General features: G+C 37.5%; 1 protein-coding gene across 6 annotated transcripts in view; it reads left to right on the top strand.

Moving 5' to 3' along the window:
• PIBF1 (progesterone immunomodulatory binding factor 1) overlaps positions 1 to 18,646 on the top strand; it is a 146,674-nt gene that overhangs the window by 71,149 nt on the left and 56,879 nt on the right. For 5 of the 6 annotated variants that reach the window (XM_083810486.1, XM_083810487.1, XM_083810485.1 and 2 more), the window contains exon 11: positions 18,251 to 18,416. In XM_083810486.1, coding sequence (XP_083666612.1) covers positions 18,251 to 18,416 — 166 coding nt within the window. The remainder of the gene's footprint in view (positions 1 to 18,250; positions 18,417 to 18,646) is intronic. The other variant, XM_083810488.1, reaches the window with a different exon arrangement.

The following is an 18,646-nucleotide window of genomic DNA, read 5'->3' as shown; positions in this document are numbered from 1 at the left end:
AAAAAATAATTTCTCAAATCTGTCCGAGTCAGTAACTTTACAAACCTACAAGAAATTCTTTGGAGTCCTGCAAGAAAATTTGGGAAAGATACTTCTTGTTATTGACAATATATCAAAACAGCTGTAATAGCTCAAAAATATGATCCTGCAGTTGTAACAAAATTTATCCTTTGGTTAATATGTAAGGTTGTGTGGGGTGGTAATGGCAAATAACCAATAATTAATTTGGATTTAAAAATACATTATATTTGTATGTAAACAAGAAAGTTCTGTTGAATTGTGTTACATTCTGTGGCTAGGATACAGATTCATAAAGAACACTTTCTTCTATTTTAAGGACACAATTTTAAGATGGGATAAAATGCTAAATATTCTGTCTTCCAGTGTTGGTGTCTCAGGCAAAGTTGAATTAGCTTAATATTCTTCTGTTACTTTGAAGGGGTAAATTTATGTTGAAAGTTCAAAAAAAAAAAAAAAAGGTTGAAACAGGTTAGGCCACAGGACACTTCAAAATAATCCTTGTTTAGAATTTGACATGTATATAAAATAGCTGTATCTCCTAGACCAGGTATTTGTTACTCTTACCTACATATTTTAATTCAAACAAGAATTAATTCAGGAAAGTCCTGTGTTTTATGTGGGTCAGGCAAGCTAATCTCTGTGTTACTTTTTGCTGTACTTAAGACTACATGTACCTCATCTAAGGATTTTATTCCAGTAATCTGCTCACATAAGGCTCTGCTCTGGTGGACAGTTTACACTTCCATATCCCTGAAATTTAAGAACAGGAAAATATTTTCACTAAGTGCTCTACCTGTAAGTTCAGTACCACTATATGGATAATAATGGGTTAACACCACTTTCATACCACTTTTTAACAGAAGTCAAAATGAGATCTCCTCACTGATCTAATGGAATTGTTTCATCAAATTATTGTTGAACATGTTAGTAAATAGGATTACTTGTTCCCAACTGAAAGAAAGTGAGCGGTGATGATTTAAAGCTATTTAAAAAAAAAAAACAAAAAGAAAGCAAACTTGGAGATAATGCAAGGTTAATCATCTTACATTAGACACCAAGAGGAAGCATAAATCTTTCTCTTCAAATTTGGACAAATCAGGAATAAATCTGAGAAGGTTTTTCAATTTCCTTGGTGGGAAAACTGAGTTTTTCCTGTGTTGCTTTTCGTGACCAGTAAATCCCAAACACCATATAACAGAGGGACTCTGCAAATGGCAATATAACTGATAAAGTTCTCATAATAAGACTTTCTATAAAAAAAAATAATCAGGAGACTGATGGCATTCTTGATGGTTCTGCTTTGAAATTGGGTCATATTTTTTTCATATAAGCCTTAGATCCCTCCCCTAGCAGGAGGACTGCTAGGTTGTCAGAACTAGTTTCCCTACTTATCACAGGTATAGGGTAGCCTGATATGAGGAAGCATTCATTAATGTGTGTGTAGCCAAGTCAGTTAGATTCTTGACTTATTTTATGGCTAGGCTGCTGACCTCTTTTGAGCTAATGTGACAAGTACTTCATTATGTTCAGCAGTTTGAAATGTTTGGCCCTTTAACTCTGTCAGGCGACAAGAAGAATTTCTTTTTTGTTCTTCTGCGGTGAAGTTCTACACAGCTGGTATAGCTGACATACTTTCATTTTATGTTAATAGACTAAAAACTTTAAAATACTTAGATGTGTGGGACAGAGCGATCCTAGGGCACCTTGATGTCTCAGAGTTTTCTTGCTGGATAGAAAAGTTCTGATCTTTGTCATGAAGATCTAGCAGAGCCTGTGTCACAATGATGGTTCCAGCAAAACAAGTTCACCCATAAGATTTACACTGCTGCCTTTTAACTCCTGAAACTCATAGGCTTCATGTTGCTTTCAGGATGAGAATTCGGCAATTCTGATGAGATTCCCTACTCAGTAGATTCCCTACCCAGACTCATGGTTTTTTTGTAGGGTGTACAGCTCGAAGTCACTTGCGGAGTGGATGTTCTGAAGCAGAAATCAAATTTACCTGTGACAGTTCTCCAAGGTGTGTTTTCTATATAAACAGTCACAGACCACTCTATTTATTACTTGCCTTTGAATGTCCTTTTATGGTTAAGAGGAATTCTGAAATTGGGAAGAACTGAAAACACAGGCTAAACTCCATCCCATTCATATAATAGCAGTCAATGTATCTGGCTGTGTTGCCTGTTAGTATTGCTAAGACAAGTGTGCTGTGGTGTCATGTACCTATAAATGTTTCATCCTCCCCCGCTCACCCCCAAAATAAGTGTTTTCTGAAAGACTGGCTCCATTTTGAATTAAGGCAAGTTGAGCTATTAGCCTAGTAAGTGGTTTTAGATGAAGCTTAGAGTCTGGTTCCAACCTGGTTCAGGCTTTAACAATAGAAGAATGGAATGCTGAGAATGGAGTTGAGAGTGGAATAAAGTTAAAAATAGTATGGAAAAATATTAAACACCTCCATCTACTTAAACCTTCTTGTAATAAAGAAGGGAAAAGACTTACACATCACACAAAATGAGGTTAACTAAAGTACAGTAGTAACTAGATTGTTTTTCAGTCGTGACCTAAGCATCCACACAAAACTGGTGACTGTCATGGTCAACAGTTTATTCACATTTCAAAGGAAAATGAACTTTTCATATCTATATCGAAGTCTCCGGTGAATGGAAGTCTTTCATGTAAACTGAAAGAATATGAAGGGTTAAAGCCTTGTTTTAACATATTATTCAGTGAATGGGTTACTCTACCTTGATCTAAGGTGTTAATGTTAACAATATGGCTGTGTTAAGAGAACTTTCTGGCAGCTGTTTGATGAGTACAAGAATCACATCTTCAGTTTGTTCGTTGGTTGCACAACAGAATTCTGGGGCTCCTGGCAGAAAGAAGGGATGATGTCGGGAATGAAATGATAGAAGCACTGAACGCACAGAGGAGTAGGAGCTTTCATTTTCTGCCCCACACTGAAAAGGTATCTGGTCTGATATGCCACAATCTAGAAGTTAAAAAGAAAATGTTTTAGATTCCACGTACTCAGCTGGGAAAGGGAACATTTGGAGATCAGGAGTGTCTTGTCTACCAGTCACATCAGGGGAAAAGACCTAAAAGAACAGACAGTTGTTTTCAGGTTCACTACAAGAATGAAAAGGAAAATGATATTTCTCAGGTGTGATTAGTGCAGGGATTGTGATAATTCAGATGAAGAAAGAATTAACTTTTGAGAGAGAATGGAGAAAACAAGGGGAGGAGGAGGATGAATACAAAAATGAAGACAAAGATGTAGGAATGGAGAAGAGAGCTGGACATAATTAGAGGAAGCAGAGAAACAGAAAACTCGGCAAGTCTAAGAACTATATGAGTAAATTGTAAGAGTGCCTGCAAAGCTGCCCAGTGGAAGGGGGTATGGAGGTATTGGTTGATAATTGGCTGAATATGAGTCTGTTCAGCTGGCCAAGAAGGCCAACAGCATCCTGGCTTGTATCAGAAATAGTGTGGCTGGCTGGACTAGGGAGGTGATCGTCCCCCTATATACTCAGCTCTGGTTAGGCCACACCTTGAGTACTGTGTTCAGTCTTGGGCCTCTCCCTACAAGAAAGACATCAAGGCCCTAAAGCATGTCCAAAGAAAGCCAATGAGCTGGTGAAGGGTCTAGAGAACAAGTCTTATGAGAAGTGGCTGAGGGAACTGGGGTTGTTGAGGCTGGAGAAGAGGAGGCTTAGGGCAGACCTTACCATGTTCTACAACTACCTCAAAGGAGGTGGTAGCAGGAAGGGGGTCAGTCTCTTCGCCCAAGCAACAAGTGATAGGACAAGAGGAAATGGCCTCAAGTTGCGCCAGGGGAGGTTTTGGTTGGATATTAGGAAACACTTCTTCACTGAGAGGGTTGTGCGGCATTGGAACAGACTGCCCAGGGAAGTAGTTGAGTCACTATCCCTGGAGGTCTTCAAAAGATGGGTAGATGTGGTGCCTAGGGACAAGGTTTAGTGGTAGCTTGGCAGTGCTAGGTTAAAGGTTGGACTAGATGATCTTAGAAGTCTTTTCCAACCTAAATGATTCTGTAATTCTATATGCTCTAAAATAAATAAAATTCAGTGCTTTTTGCTGTTGGCTTTTCAGAAGGCAGGTAACGGTTATATTACATCTAAGACTCTTAGCAGATACCCATGAAACTTTTATTGCAAAGCCTGTTAGTGTCCCCATAATCCATGAATTCTGACTTCCTTTTCTTCTTTTCAGACCTTGATTTTGTCTTTTATATTTCAACTGCTTCCCACAATCCTACTGTTCTTAAAGAATGACTATGTAGAAAAGCTGTATAAAGGCAAAGTTGTGTCTCTCTGTAAAATTTTTGTTAAACTTATCATATAACTTATGAAATATGGAAAAGTATGTTGTGAAAGCAAATCTTCCCGAGAGTGGAGATAGGTTGGAGTTCATCTTTAAAACTAACTCTTTTTTTTTAGTAAGTGATTGCATTTTGAAAATGTTTTCATTTTTATATGCCTCAGCAGGCAATATAGGATAATTTGATAACAAGAATTTCTTTATTGGGATAGGCTGCTGAATTGAAAACATAGATTCATTTGACTTTTTCTGCCTAGAAATGAAACGAAATGAGATTGTTTTATTAGTGGCATAAATGGCTTGGTGATTTATCTATTTGGGGTTCATTTATTGCTCGTCTTGAAGCTTTTAAAAATGTGCTGAATATCAGAAAGGTACATTCTGTGTAGAATGTACCTTTTATGACTGTACCTGCTTCATGTTATTCTGGGCTGTAAGAGTTTGTTCCATATTCTCTTATGCTATTGATGCTATTGTCCAAGTGTGTTTAATTTTATATCTTCAGAAGATTTTCTGATTGGTTTGAAGGAGTTATACAGTATATTTTAAAAAGCAATAATATTTTTCCTATCTGGGTAATGATACACAAAGATATCTATGTCTGAAGACTTGTAATAAACTGGTTAGTAAATAATATTTTAGTATTTAATAGTTGTCTGTAAAGCTGAAATGTACTTGGCAAGCACTACCTTTTTTAGGTCATATGAATGAAGAAAGATCTTAACCCTGACTCCTTTGTTTTCCAGTTAATAGTAATGTTAATATAGTTCCAGTTGCTACCACTACATAGGAAAGAATATTTCACATATCTTAGAGCTGAAAGAAGAAAGATACAATAATGCTTCACTATCTATTGCTTGTTTGTCAGTCCTTTCAGTATCCTTGCATTAGGTAATACCCCTCTCTGCTAACTGTTGACATTATCATGCCTTTCCATCTTTTGCTCTTCTAATAAGAACTCCCTGAGTTGCCCTGTTATATTGAAGTATGCCTGATGACCTGCAGTTGGATTAATGGAAGTTCTTTTAAGTTCTGAAAGACAGTTGTAAATCCATTTATTTTTCCAGTACAATAGTTTAAAACAGCTGCTGGCAGTGCAGTTATGGTAGCCTTTGGTACGTGGTTTTTAATATTCTGGTACCTTTTACGTAGCATCCAAATGCTAGTAAACAAGTAAGAAAATGCATCTTGTGCGTGTGACTACACATCATCATCTGTGTCTTTGAAAGCAATAAGTGGAATTTCGTAAGCAGCAAGCTCAGTATCAGCCAGCAGCATACTCTGGCAGCGAAGGCCAGCAGCATCGTGGGCTGTCTTGGCAGGAGTATAAACATGACATCAAGGGATATCCAGTTTTGGGACATTCAATACAAATAGCATTGTGATAATCTGGAGCAAATCTAGTGAAGGGCTATGAGAACGGTTAGGGCTAGAGTACTTGCCATCCAGCAGGATGTTGGACTAGATACCTCCTGAAATCCCTTCCAACCTGAGTTATACCTGTTTTGTATTTGCATTGTTGAGATCTTGTTTTTATTGATAATTTTACTGGGGAATAAATTGAAAATTATACAGCAATATGCTGGCCTCATATTTATTTTTTGCATATTTTTTAAGTCACTGCCAAGACACCCCCTTCCCTGCACCCTGTATATTAATTTTTATGGGAAAAGTTGCTTTCCTCCCCATGATTGCTAACCATAACACTTTTAGGAGCACATCCTTGACAGATAACAAGGTATGCCTGTACTTTGAACCTTGCTTATCAGGGATTCAAACCTGTTACGTGTGATATTAAGGGACATACCAATCACTTGCTAAGTTCTGGCAGTTTGAACCCTAACCTTCTGACCTACTCTGCCAGACTTTCAGTGGGGAAAATGGGGGGTAGGGGAGAGCAGTTTCTCTGCTGGTACAGTAATTACCTGCATCTTTTCTTTTCCAGATGTCAAAGGAGCTTTATCAGATAGCCTTCCAGTTAGCCCATATCTCAGAACAATTGTTCATACTTTCTCATTTTTCTCCCCATCCTTCTCTGGGAATTTTCAGTGATGATTTTTTTTTTTTTTTCCTTACTGATGATCAGAAAAGTTCTTTTTTTCATCACTGCATAGAATAGAAGTTTCATTTTGATATTGTTAATTGCATACAGTAATCAGATTTGTAGAATTCAGAGCTTAAAAATCTGCACGTTCATTTCTGACTGTTTAAGGAGTTATATGGCATTCCAAACATTTTTCTTATGTTTGTAGCTGGCTGTATTTTCAGTGAAAAGAGATGTTTCATTATTGCTGTTGTCACTTATGTATATGCTGCTCTGTCAATCATTTAACATAGGGTTTTTCTCTTTTTTTTGTTGATAGATTTAAAAATCATGCACTAATTATATTTTAAGTATATATTTACATATAAAATTATGAATTTTCTATTAAATAGTGTAATAGCAGCATGTACAACAACAGACAATAAATGCTGTCATGGAAGGCAGAGAATAGGATCACTGATGTATATTTAAGTTTCTTTTCTTAAACTCTGGAATTGTTGATGTTTGTAGGTTGCAAAACGTGACTTGAATTTCATGATTCAGCCCATTGTATGTTAATATTTCAGTCTGTGTATACTATAAAAGTTCTATTAAATTTGGGCGAGACGGTTAATCACCTCTTTCTTACTAGTAGTTTGTGTACTACTAAATGGAGAAGGAGGTGCTGATGCCAATAGGATGCATGGGAACAGCACAAAGCTGCACCAGTGGAGGTTCAGACTGGGCATTAGGAAAAGTTTCTTTACCGTGAGGGTGGTCAAACACTGCAAGAGGCTTCCTAGAGAAGTGGTTGATGCCCCAGGCCTGTCAGTGTTCAGGAGGCATTTGGATAACACCCTCAATAATATGCTTTAACTTTTGCTTGTTCCTGAAGTGGCCAGACAGTTGGACTTGATGATCTTTGTAGGTCCCTTCCAATTGAACTATTGCATTCTGTTCTGCAGGACAGCATATCCACATAGCCATTGCATGGCCCCTAATATTCTTTCCAAAGTATCTTTGCAATCCGTTTTTAATTTTCTGATGTCAACTGCTTATACAATCTAGCTTGTAGAAAGAATAGCAAGGAGGAGAGGATTGTAGATTTAAAAAAAGAAAAAAAGATAAAAAAGTATATACAATTTATAGATTGGATGTGTTCACGATATGCATCATGTAAATGAATAGAAAATGTAACAAGTTTTGTCAGCATGAACATCCAGAGTTTGTTTCCTTGAATCTCCTTCCCCTTTATCTGTTTATGGTTTAGATTTGACCAATATGTATATACCAGAAGCTTTCAGTACCTTCTTTTTCAGTGTCTGCAGGGGTTTGAAGTTTGTAAGTTTTGATTTTTTTTTTAATATCAGACAAAACATGTACTAGAATTGGCAACAGTTGTTTTACAATTTCTTAAATGAGTTTGGCTTTTGTGTTTGTGTGTGTGTATGTACTGCTGCATGCCTGTACTTATCTGGATGCAATATTCTTTTTTAACAGTAACATCAATGGTGTGAATTGATTAATTAAAGAAAAAGAACAAAGACTATTTCCTGGACATGTTCTGCAGTATATTGGAAATATTAACTGATTGTTTACATCAGTAATTCCACATAAACTTGGTAGTTTAGTGATAGTTATGTCAATTTTTCTTCTTCATCAGTCTTACATGTTTCAGCTACTATCTTGAACAATTACTGCACCAGAACATTCAATGAAAGGAATGTATGCAAATATGCTATGGGCCAGTTGTGAGCTGAGAGGGTCAGTGATGCTGCATCAAAATATATTCGAGCCGCGTAGAGTACAACTACATGCACATATTGGCACTCTGACAATTCCTTGAATACTAAATTAGCCTAGCAAATAACAATCACTCCACCTGGAATCTCAAGATTCTGAAAATATTTATATTGCCTTAGCTGAATATTTAATGAAATAGTATCTGTGACTAGCAGGAGACAACAGTTGCAAAGGATACATATACGTAGGAAAATCTAATTCAACCAGCAGTTTCAGAGTCTTTTCGTAATTGTTGACTCCAATTTATTAATTTGTTTGGGCATTGAAGAACAATGTGTGTACTACATCTAAAAAAAAAAAGTGTAATCAGCAACTTTTGTAGCTTCCGATCTCCCCCAGATCTGTTCAGGTATGCATAATCCACTACAAAAGCTATTTATTGCAGCTGTATTCCAGAATACAGAACATTTGAAATTTCATTTCAAAGTGAATTTAAAAAAAATAAAATATCTGTTTGAACATTGATGTTGTGTAGGTAATGAGAAATCTACTCGTGTTTATTCTGGTGATTGCATGTTCCACTTAAGTTTAAAATATTTCTCATGCTTTCAAAATTGAGACTTTTGCCATTTTATGTGCTAACGCACATGTGCAAAAGATAGCTTTGTGCAGTGCACCAAGGCTGTGCCAGAAACAATAGAACCATTCAGTTTCTTCTGACTGCTTTTGGCTTGAGGTAGAGCTGCTGGTGTCGGCATCCTTTAGCGTGCCTATGTTTCGTTTTAGATTGTTCTGTTGTCTGTGAAGTCAGTGAAGTTGTTTCCTTTGGTATTTCTTCACTGTGTTTCAGAGAATGCATTTAATAACATTCCTCTTTGAAAAAGGAATCTTCTACCTTTATTTGGGGTTACTTTAAGGTTTTATTCAAGGGATTCTGTGAGGTGATGATTTCCATTTTGGATTCACAAGCTAAATACCTTTGTTCCTACATATCCTGAAATACCTGATCGGGTAGATATTCTCTGACCAACCATATATACTGAGGTTTTATATGTTTTTAGTTTGTACACTGCTTCATAGTCATATTACTGGCTTATTAGTTTCTTCAGATACTTTCTTTTTGTTAAGGTTGTTGTACTAATGCCTCTGTATTGATGAAGTTCAATTAAATTATTTGAATAAATGTCACGGGTTCTTTTCATTGAATCAAATAACAAAAGAGTAAACTCTATCAAGATACTAATTAGTTAAACCAAGTAATAACAGGCTAATAACCAGGTAAGTGACTCTGAGCAAACTAAGTGTACGCATCAGCAGTATTAAATTAACACAGAACAGCAAACACATCTCATTTCATTAAAAAAAAAAGAGCATGACAGGAGTTGCTCGTGTTGTATATAGTAGCCTGGAAGTAACCCCACACTTTCAGGAGGTGGAAGACTGGATTCATCATCCATCAGGACTCCAGAACTGAGAGAGAACTCCCCAGGTAGGGTTTATTATAGAATACTTATGACTGAATTATAGCTCCCGAGTACAGCAGGGTAGGCTAGGGTAGGCTGAAGCACTCTCCACCAACACTGTTGAAGCTGTGTCATGATGCAGAGGCAAATCTTAAATATGACAGGGTCAAAGTCAAATGAAAGGGAGTACAGTAGCATGGCCCTGGGACAAGGAAACAAAGGTGGATTTCAGTCCCTGCCAGTTGGAATGGTTTAGCAGATATATCTCGAGCAGATTCATCCTTAAAGTTCATTCTTCTAATTTTTAAAGAGTTGGAGCACAGTAATTAGTTCACTCAAGCTGACTTACCAAGTGGAATACACACAAAGTTAAGCAGCTAAAAAAGCTATTTACCTTTATAGTAATTCATCAAGATGTGCCTTTTATATGTGTATTCCATAACCCCCTCCCTTTAAGGTTGTATTTACCAGTCGTGTTAGTGAGTGGTTAGTGAGAAGGTCTGTGCCACATCTAACCTGTTTCTTTCTCTGGCATAAGGCACAAGAATACATGGAAAATATGCATGTTCACATCGGACGCTGCAGGGAAGTGTCCAATGTAGAGTATACTGGGCATTAGTCTGTTTAGGGTAGAAAACATATAGATCCTACATACTATCTATACTATACTATAGCATAGTAGCTCCTATAGTATATAGGATCCTATAGTATATGTAGGGTCTATACTGTATAGATCTACATACTATACTATAGATGCTATTAATCCACTTACTGCATAGGTAAGTAATTTCGGTTTTAGGTGTCCTGGGACTACAGGTAATGTAAAAGTTGTTTATCTTGCTAGATCTCCATGTTTGGAACTGTTGCCTCCAAGGAAGTTGTTTCAAGAGAATGAGGATCAGAGACCAAGATACAACAAATGCTTAGAATGCTGCAAAACAGAAAAATCTGCTTTGAAGCAAGCAGCTTTAAACAAAGCTTCTAAGCTTTCTCTCTCAAACACATTTTACTAAACCACATGCAAAAGTACTGTATGTTTAATTACTTGATATGAAGCAAATGTAACATCTGGCAAGAACTTGCATGTTAAATCATGCTTACCCTTTAACATTTAAGCTGTATGCTTCTGGATTTATTTATTTATTTTTTTGAATAACAATCTAAAACAAGAATACAGTGCTGGATAAAACTCTAAGCATGTTATTTGGGGAAAACAAATTTTATGTAAAAAGTATTCCTGCAAACATTTTACGTTGTTTAACCATTTGTAGATGGTGTGCTTCATCTTCCGTTTAATCATTGTATTCTGAACTTTTCCTTTCTTTTGTTGGAAGTATTTAAAAATAAATTTGTTGGTATTAAGTACATTGTTATTATAGAATTATAGTCCACATTACAAATAATATAATTGACGGACATTAATGAAGCATTTAATAAATGGTACAAGAGACTGAAAATGCCTGCAAAGCTGGTGTAAGAATCTCCACAGCATACTTGTATTTAAATTAAGAATGACAGTTTTCTTTGCCGTTTTGTAGTAATTATTACAGTAGACATTTCAGTTTATGAAACCAGCCATATATGTAATGCATCAGATTGATGTTCAGTGCTTCAGAAACTGTGCAATCAAAGCATTTAAAGCTAAAGATCAGAGTTCGTGCATTTTCAGTTGCTTAGTGGGTAGCGTGTGAACTCAGTTCATGGGAAATTTCTGATTGCTCAGAAACAAGCCAACCACTTTTTAGTACTGAGGATCAAAAAGAGAAACAGTGACAAGATCCTTTGAGCACCCATGTTTGAAATGGAGTCTCAGTTTGCCACATGTATGGACAGCGTATGTGCTGCATTTAACATGCCTGAATTTAATTTAGACCAATCTAAACTGCTATTCCTCCTTCTGTGACTCCAAGTAGCAGAATGAAGAGCAAAGATAATTTTTCTGTGCTTTTATACTTAGTTGTGTTTTCTTTGGAAGTGAGGAAGCCATAACAGCCACTCAGTTGCAAAAAGTGAGGAAGTTAAACTGTGATTTGAGCCTCATCATGAAAGAAGTAAGGACAGAATTTGATGAAAGATGTTGAAGGGTGCGGAAGGATTGTCTCGAAATTGGAGAGATCAGTGACGAGTTGTGTCCCTTAGGGGTCCGTACTGGAACTGGTACTTGTTAAATATTAATGACATAGCAGGACTGAGTGCACCCCAGCAAGTTTGTGGACGACATGAAGCTGAGTGGTGCATTTGATACAATACAAGGAAGGTATGCCTTCCACTTGGCCAAGTGCAAAGTCCTGCACCTTGGGTTGGGACAATCCCAGACATCAGTACAAACTGGGAGATGTAGATCAACAGATTGAGAGCAGCCCTGCAGAGAAGGATTTGGAGGTACTGGTGCATGACAAATTGGACGTGAGCCAGCAATGTGTGCTTGTAGCCCAGAAAACCAACTGTATCCTGGGCTGCATCAAAAGAAGCATGGCCAGCAGGCTGAGGGAGTTCATTCTCCCCCTCTGCTCTGCCCTTGTGATTTCCCACCTGGAGTACTGCATCCACCTCTGGGACCCCCAGTATAGGAGTGATATGGACATGTTAGACTACATTCAGAGGAGGGCCACAAAAATGATCACTGGGATGGAGTACCTCCCACAAAGAAAGGCTGAGGGACCTGGAGTTGTTTAGACTAGAGAAGAGAAGACTCTGGGAAGACCTTGTTGCAATCTTTGAGTACTTAAGAGGGGCTTGTAAAGGGCCTCCCTCTTTTCAATAAGAAAGATGGAGGGAGAATTTTTATAAATGTATGTACTGATAGGACATGGGGTAATGATTTTAAACTAAAGGAGCATAGATTTAGATTAGATATAAGGAAGAAGTTCTTCACAATAAGGTGGCGAGGCACTGGAACAGGTTGCCCAGGGATGTTGTGGATGCCCCATCCCTGGAAGCGTTTGTCAGATTGGAGGGGACTTTGGGCAACCTGATATGGAGAAAGATGTCACTGCTTTTGGCTGGGGGGTTGTACTAGATGGTCTTTAAAGGTCTCTTCCAAGCCAAACCAGTCTGTGTTTCCATGATTGTATAAACTCTGGGAGTGATACAGGAATGGAGATGTGAAGATACAGATGAAGACTGATACAGATGGAGACTGATGAGAGGAATGGAAACTGAGTAGGCTAGAATAAAGGTGAGAATAAAACCAGATACCCCAAGTAGAAAGAATGAAAATAGAATTGGAAAGCAGGAGAAATCGGGCTTGGAGCTGGGACAGAGAGGGAGAAGGGCAGGAACATTAGAGGACATGTTGGGGCTGGAAGGGGGAGGCTTGCAATAGGAGAGGTTAGGGAGGAAACATCTGTAGCATTTAGGTTTCTTTACAGATTTGGCACTGAACCAAAGTACAGATGTTTCTGAAAATAGGAGAGTATACTGTAATTACTTTAAAGATCTTAGACCTGGAACTGACCCATCTGGGGAGTCAGGATGATTTCACAATTTGTATTTTTTTATTGTTGTTGTTGCTGTTTTGTTTTGTTTTTTCATCTTTAAGCTTGAAAGTAATGTCTCAAATATATCCTAAAGAGACTTGGGTTGGTATAATCAAGTTTGCAAAATTAGAAAGGGTTGGTGCTGAGCTTTGTATAATCTTAGTAGGACTTCCTTTGGAAGATGTATATTATAGAATTTACTTGGTTGTCATTCTTTCCTATTAACAAGCTTAACAGTAGAAATTGCTTAATTTTACAAATCTAGTTGTCTTCTCATGTACTTCATTATTCAACTGTATCTGCTTGTGAAGAGTACTGCTGTACACCTCAAGTTTTGTCTACAGGATAGCTGACAGTAGAAGTTAGCAGTATATTTCTGTTAGGTAAAGGCAGATTAGAGTTGCTATCCCAGTACAAATGGGATGCTTATAAAAAGTTGGTACTATTATTAAGTGAATCTCACTATACATGTGTATCTGATAAAAGAAAACAAAACAAAACAAAAAACCTTCCAAATATAACTGTTAGATTGGGCTGTACTGGATGTGTCTTGTAGTTCTCCCCATTCAAAAAACAGTTGGTCATCACTCTTCCTTCTGGTACAGAGACTATTTGGAGAAGTGTACTTTTCTTAGATCATATCACTTACATCGAGGTCCATTTTGTGATGAGTTTACCGTGAAATCTTTCAGTTTACTCTCAGTGTATACAGGTTTCTAAATATATCATTACCCACTATTTGCAAAAGCAATCTTCTCCAATAGAAGAATCTTAAAACCATTCTTAGAAACCAGAGTTTAAGTCCCTTGCTGAATATTCTCTATTCTGCTTTACTCTAAAAATAACCTTTTTGATAACCATAGTGTCATTCTGCATTAGCAAACTTCAGGTATTACTGACTGGTCATCCTAATGGCAAAGAGACATAATGAAGTTGAAACCTCGTTTCACATGATTCTTACATGCTTGTTTATGTTGTTGTTGTTGTCGTTTGTTTTCTTTTCTTTTTTTTCATTAGCTTAATCCATAGCTACCCTTTCATTCCCAACCTACTCTTTTATGAGACAAAATTGATAAAGTGAAAGAGTAGAGTTTTATTAAAATTTCTTGATTGGGAAAAATCCTGTACACCCACATGCCTCTATTTTTCTTTTTTTTTCTTTTTTTTTTTTTCTCCATTAGAGTAGTATTAAAGCATGGGTGGTTTTGTTTTCTTCTGTTTTTCGTAGAGACCATCTAGGTAGAATAAGGAATGCATTTTGACATTGTATTTCATGAGTATATGTATATACACATGCACCCACACTTGCGCTGCAATATTAGCCAAGAAGTCAGAGATACTATCTGGCCAAGTAAAAGCAAATATGACAAGGAAACTCTGAATGCTGTGCTACAGTGGAGGAGTTGCTAGTGAGCTCAACATTGTAGTAAGGTCAAAAGAAAACCTACTTGGTTAACAACAGTTTCTCCTTTACCAGCTCTGGAAAAGTGTTAGATGTTTTCTGTCACTAATGGAAGTGTTGCTTTTCATACCACAAGGGAAAATGGATGCAATTATGTTTATTAGGCTCTGCAGGAGGATCTGGATAGGCTGGAGCGATGGGCTGAGGTCAACTGTATGAAGTTCAACAAGGCCAAGTGCCGGATCCTGCACCTGGGGCGCAACAACCCCAAGCAGAGCTACAGGCTGGGAGATGAGTGGCTGGAAAGCTGCCTGGCCGAGAAGGACCTGGGAGTACTGGTTGATAGTTGGCTGAATATGAGCCAGCAGTGTGCTCAAGTGGCCCAGAAGGCCTACAGCTTGCATAAGAAGCAGTGTGGCCAGCAGGGCTAGGGAAGTGATTGTCCCCCTGTACTCGGCTCTGGTGAGGCCGCACCTCGAGTACTGTGTTCAGTTTTGGGCCCCTCCGCTACAGGAAGGACATGGACGTGCTCAAGAGAGTCCAGAGAAGGGCGACCAAGCTGGTGAGGGGTCTGGAGAACAAGTCTTACGAGGAGCGGCTGAGGGAGCTGGGCTTGTTCAGTCTGGAGAAGAGGAGGCTCAGGGGCGACCTCATCGCTCTCTACAGTTACCTTAAAGGAGGCTGTAAAGAGGTGGGGGTTGGTCTATTCTCCCACGTGCCTGGTGACAGGACGAGGGGGAATGGGCTAAAGTTGCGACAGGGGAGTTTTAGGTTGGATGTTAGGAAGTACTTCTTTACCGAAAGGGTTATTAAGCATTGGAACGGGCTGCCCAGGGAGGTGGTGGAGTCACCATCCCTGGAGGTCTTTAAAAGACGTTTAGATGTAGAGCTTAGCGATATGGTTTAGTGGAGGACTTAGTGTTAGGTCGGAGGTTGGACTCGATGATCTTGAGGTCTCTTCCAACCTAGAAATCTGTGATACTGTGATACTGTGATGTTGACAAAAAAAAAATACAAAATTGTTATATATTGGTACTCATAGACTGTACCCTAATTGTATGTATCTCAAAAATCATTGCCAGTGGAATGAATATTTTCTTCATAACTGTACCAGTAAAACCAGATCATGCCCATATAAGCTACTTAAAATTTCTGAAGTACAATTATTTTTTTCCCAGAAATTACTGTTCATGGTAGTGTTAATAAGCATGCTCTGGAAGCACCCAGATGATTGACTAGACTTAAAAAAATTATCAGAGAGCTATACACTTTTTTGGAAAGTTTGGGAAGTACAAAGAAATATCTGTAACTTCTGTTAATGCATGTTTCCAGTGTGTAAGCTCTATACAGAACAGATCATTAAACCTTAGTCTAATTTAAGGTCCGAAGCAGTCTACAGGAAAGCATGGCCATTTATTTTTTGCAAGGGCACAAGACACAGATTCGTTGTTTAAAGTCAATAAATGTGACTTGTAGATAAATTGCATTTGTGCACTACATTGCACATCAGATGGCTGGATGACGTGTGTCTTTGTGAAGACATGCTCGTTTTGGAACAAAATTGTCTTCCCAGGACTGTAAACAATGTCCTTAGCAGAACAGATTCACTGTCATGCCTGCAGCCAATCATGTACAAAGTATGGAGAACATAAGCATGCTGGAACTATTTTTGTGTGGTAAAATGAAAATAAGAACATACAATGGGGGAACAATGATGAAATGCTTAAAGTACCAGCCTCAAGCAAAATTGACAGCAGTCGATATCACATAGATAATGGGCATTTAGCAGTTCTGTCCGAGAACAAATGTCATGCTACTATTGAAGAAGAAAATTGTTTTAAAAAGAGCGGTTTTCATGAGCTCAGTGGGCAGAACTTCCAGTCTCTGCTCACGTAGCCTGTGTGGGAACAATCTCATTCATGCATTGGACTGTTTATTCATACACAGATGTCTGCAGAGTGACTATAAAGGGCATCATAATGACACCTGTTTGTTCTGTTCAAGTTAATTCCAGTGAAAATTGCTTCCTCTTTGTGCCTTAGAAACATTCCCACATCTGAAATCCTCAGGGAAAATATTTGACTAATCTCCTTGTTTTTGTTAAACACTCTCAATCCTACCTGAAGATTAGGTACTAAATAGGGTAGAGTTGTGTTGCAATGCTATTTGACAAATGACAGTTAACAGCAATACTGGGTTAAAGTAAAGGTTTATCTGGCATTTGGACAGTTTGTCAAGTGGCTTCTGTGTGAGAAGTACCATCTTGCATTTAAAAGTTGTCAAATGATTTATTTTCTGAGAGTTTGTTTGGTCTGAGTAAGAGTTACCTTCTATCATCCACAACATCTTGTGATAAGGAACATCACAGATCACATGATATTCTGTGTGAAGAATGACTTTTGTTTTCACTCTACATCCACTAGCTTTATTAGATGCCTCCTCATTCATCTATTAGAAAATACAGTGAATAATGGTTTCCTACTCTCATTCTCCATAATGTTACAGGCCTCTATTTCTTCCTTTTCCTTACACTTAAGGAAACTTCCTTAATTAATTTCTTCATCACGCTGCCACTGCCAGTTGTCAAAGGTAATCCTTATTACCCTTCTCTGCCCCTACCTGTTCTATTTTTTGTGGGATGAGTTATGAGAAATGTATTCAGCATTCATTATGCAGGCAGCAGCATGGAATTGTAAAGTGACACGTTGATTTCTGTATTTTCTCTGCTCCTTTCATAGTAATTCACCAAACGTTGGTTTTAACCCTTATTTAAAACTCAGCTGAAGTTTTCATGGATTATCTAGTATAATCGCAAAATCTCATTCCTAAATGAAAAGTCAGCTAGGAGTTCATTATTTTATGTATGTGGTTAGAATCATTTTTTCCAATGGTGGTGTATTACTTTGCATATGTCTCCTTTAAATTTCATAGGGCATTTAATGCTCAGCTTTGTAATGTTTTCTACTGTTATTCACATCAGCCTCTTTTTTTACAGTCCAGTAAATTAGTATTCCATCAGCAAACTTTTACCCCTCTTGGAGATTGCCTGTTAAGTATAATGAGTAGATAAACTGAATTCCACTTCTAAGTGGAATATTACTTATCTGTCACCTACTATCTTACATATATATTAACAAAAACACATTTCATTCCTGTTTTTTGAGAGTCTTCATACCTGTGGTTCTGAATGACTGTGGAATTTAATAAACTGCTGTGGTCTGATGTTTTTTCATATCTTTGGATACGGGGAAAAGCAGTGTAGCAGATACCCATCATACCCTAAAAGGGATTCAGCCTTGGTATCATTGAGGTCTAATACCACTTCTCCCTATTATGTATAACACTTAGTGGTGAACATAGGATACAACAGCCTCCTTGGTATCTCTCTCGTGTCCTCTAAAAGATTTCTGTGTTAGAAGTATGGAATATGTACACTTGTTTACCAAGAACAAAATTGATATTGATGTAACATTTTTAAAAATTAAGGTATACTGTAAGGTCATTGTCATTTGATTTTATGTTATCCATATATTCAGCAAAGACATGGACTGAGTTTTCTACTTACTGAGTTTTGTAGTCATTATAATATTGAATTTCCCTAATGATATTTCAAATATAGGCAACAGTAGTTACATAGGTAACTGTACTAATACTTACTAAATTTTAAAAATACTCTTAATTTCATATCAGTTATAAATTTCAGAACAGAACCAGCATGCATTTTAAGTTTGTTTTGAATAATTTTTGAATTGCCAAAACTTTTTTTTTTTCCTGCTTTTAGGTATAGACAAATGCAGCTTGGCACAGAAAGCAAAGTAGCTGAACTTCTTCACCAAAGTAAGTTAAAGTCCTTTGAAAGTGAACATGTTCAACTCATGCAACAAGAAACAGCTAAGAATCTTTCACAGTGCCAAATAGAATGTGAAAAATATCAGAGAAAGCTGGAGGTATGTTATCAAAAGACACTTTACAGAGCATTACATAGTCATTTTCAATTAGAATTTAAAATGAAAAAGCTTAGGGAAAAAGCACCGAAGAATATATACATGGTTGTATTAGTATTTCCACCAAATTTGGCTGAAGCAGAACCTAATGACAGGTTTACTATGCCTGAACATTTCAGTGGCAAATAAAAGGAAATGGGAGAGGCAAACCTATCTCATGGAGAGATGTTGAA

This window comes from Anser anser (genome assembly GCF_964211835.1).
Source record: "Anser anser genome assembly, chromosome: 1".
Taxonomy (NCBI): Eukaryota; Metazoa; Chordata; class Aves; order Anseriformes; family Anatidae; genus Anser; species Anser anser.
The sequence above is the reverse complement of the archived record's forward strand: the minus strand, read 5'-3'. Positions and strand labels throughout refer to the sequence as shown.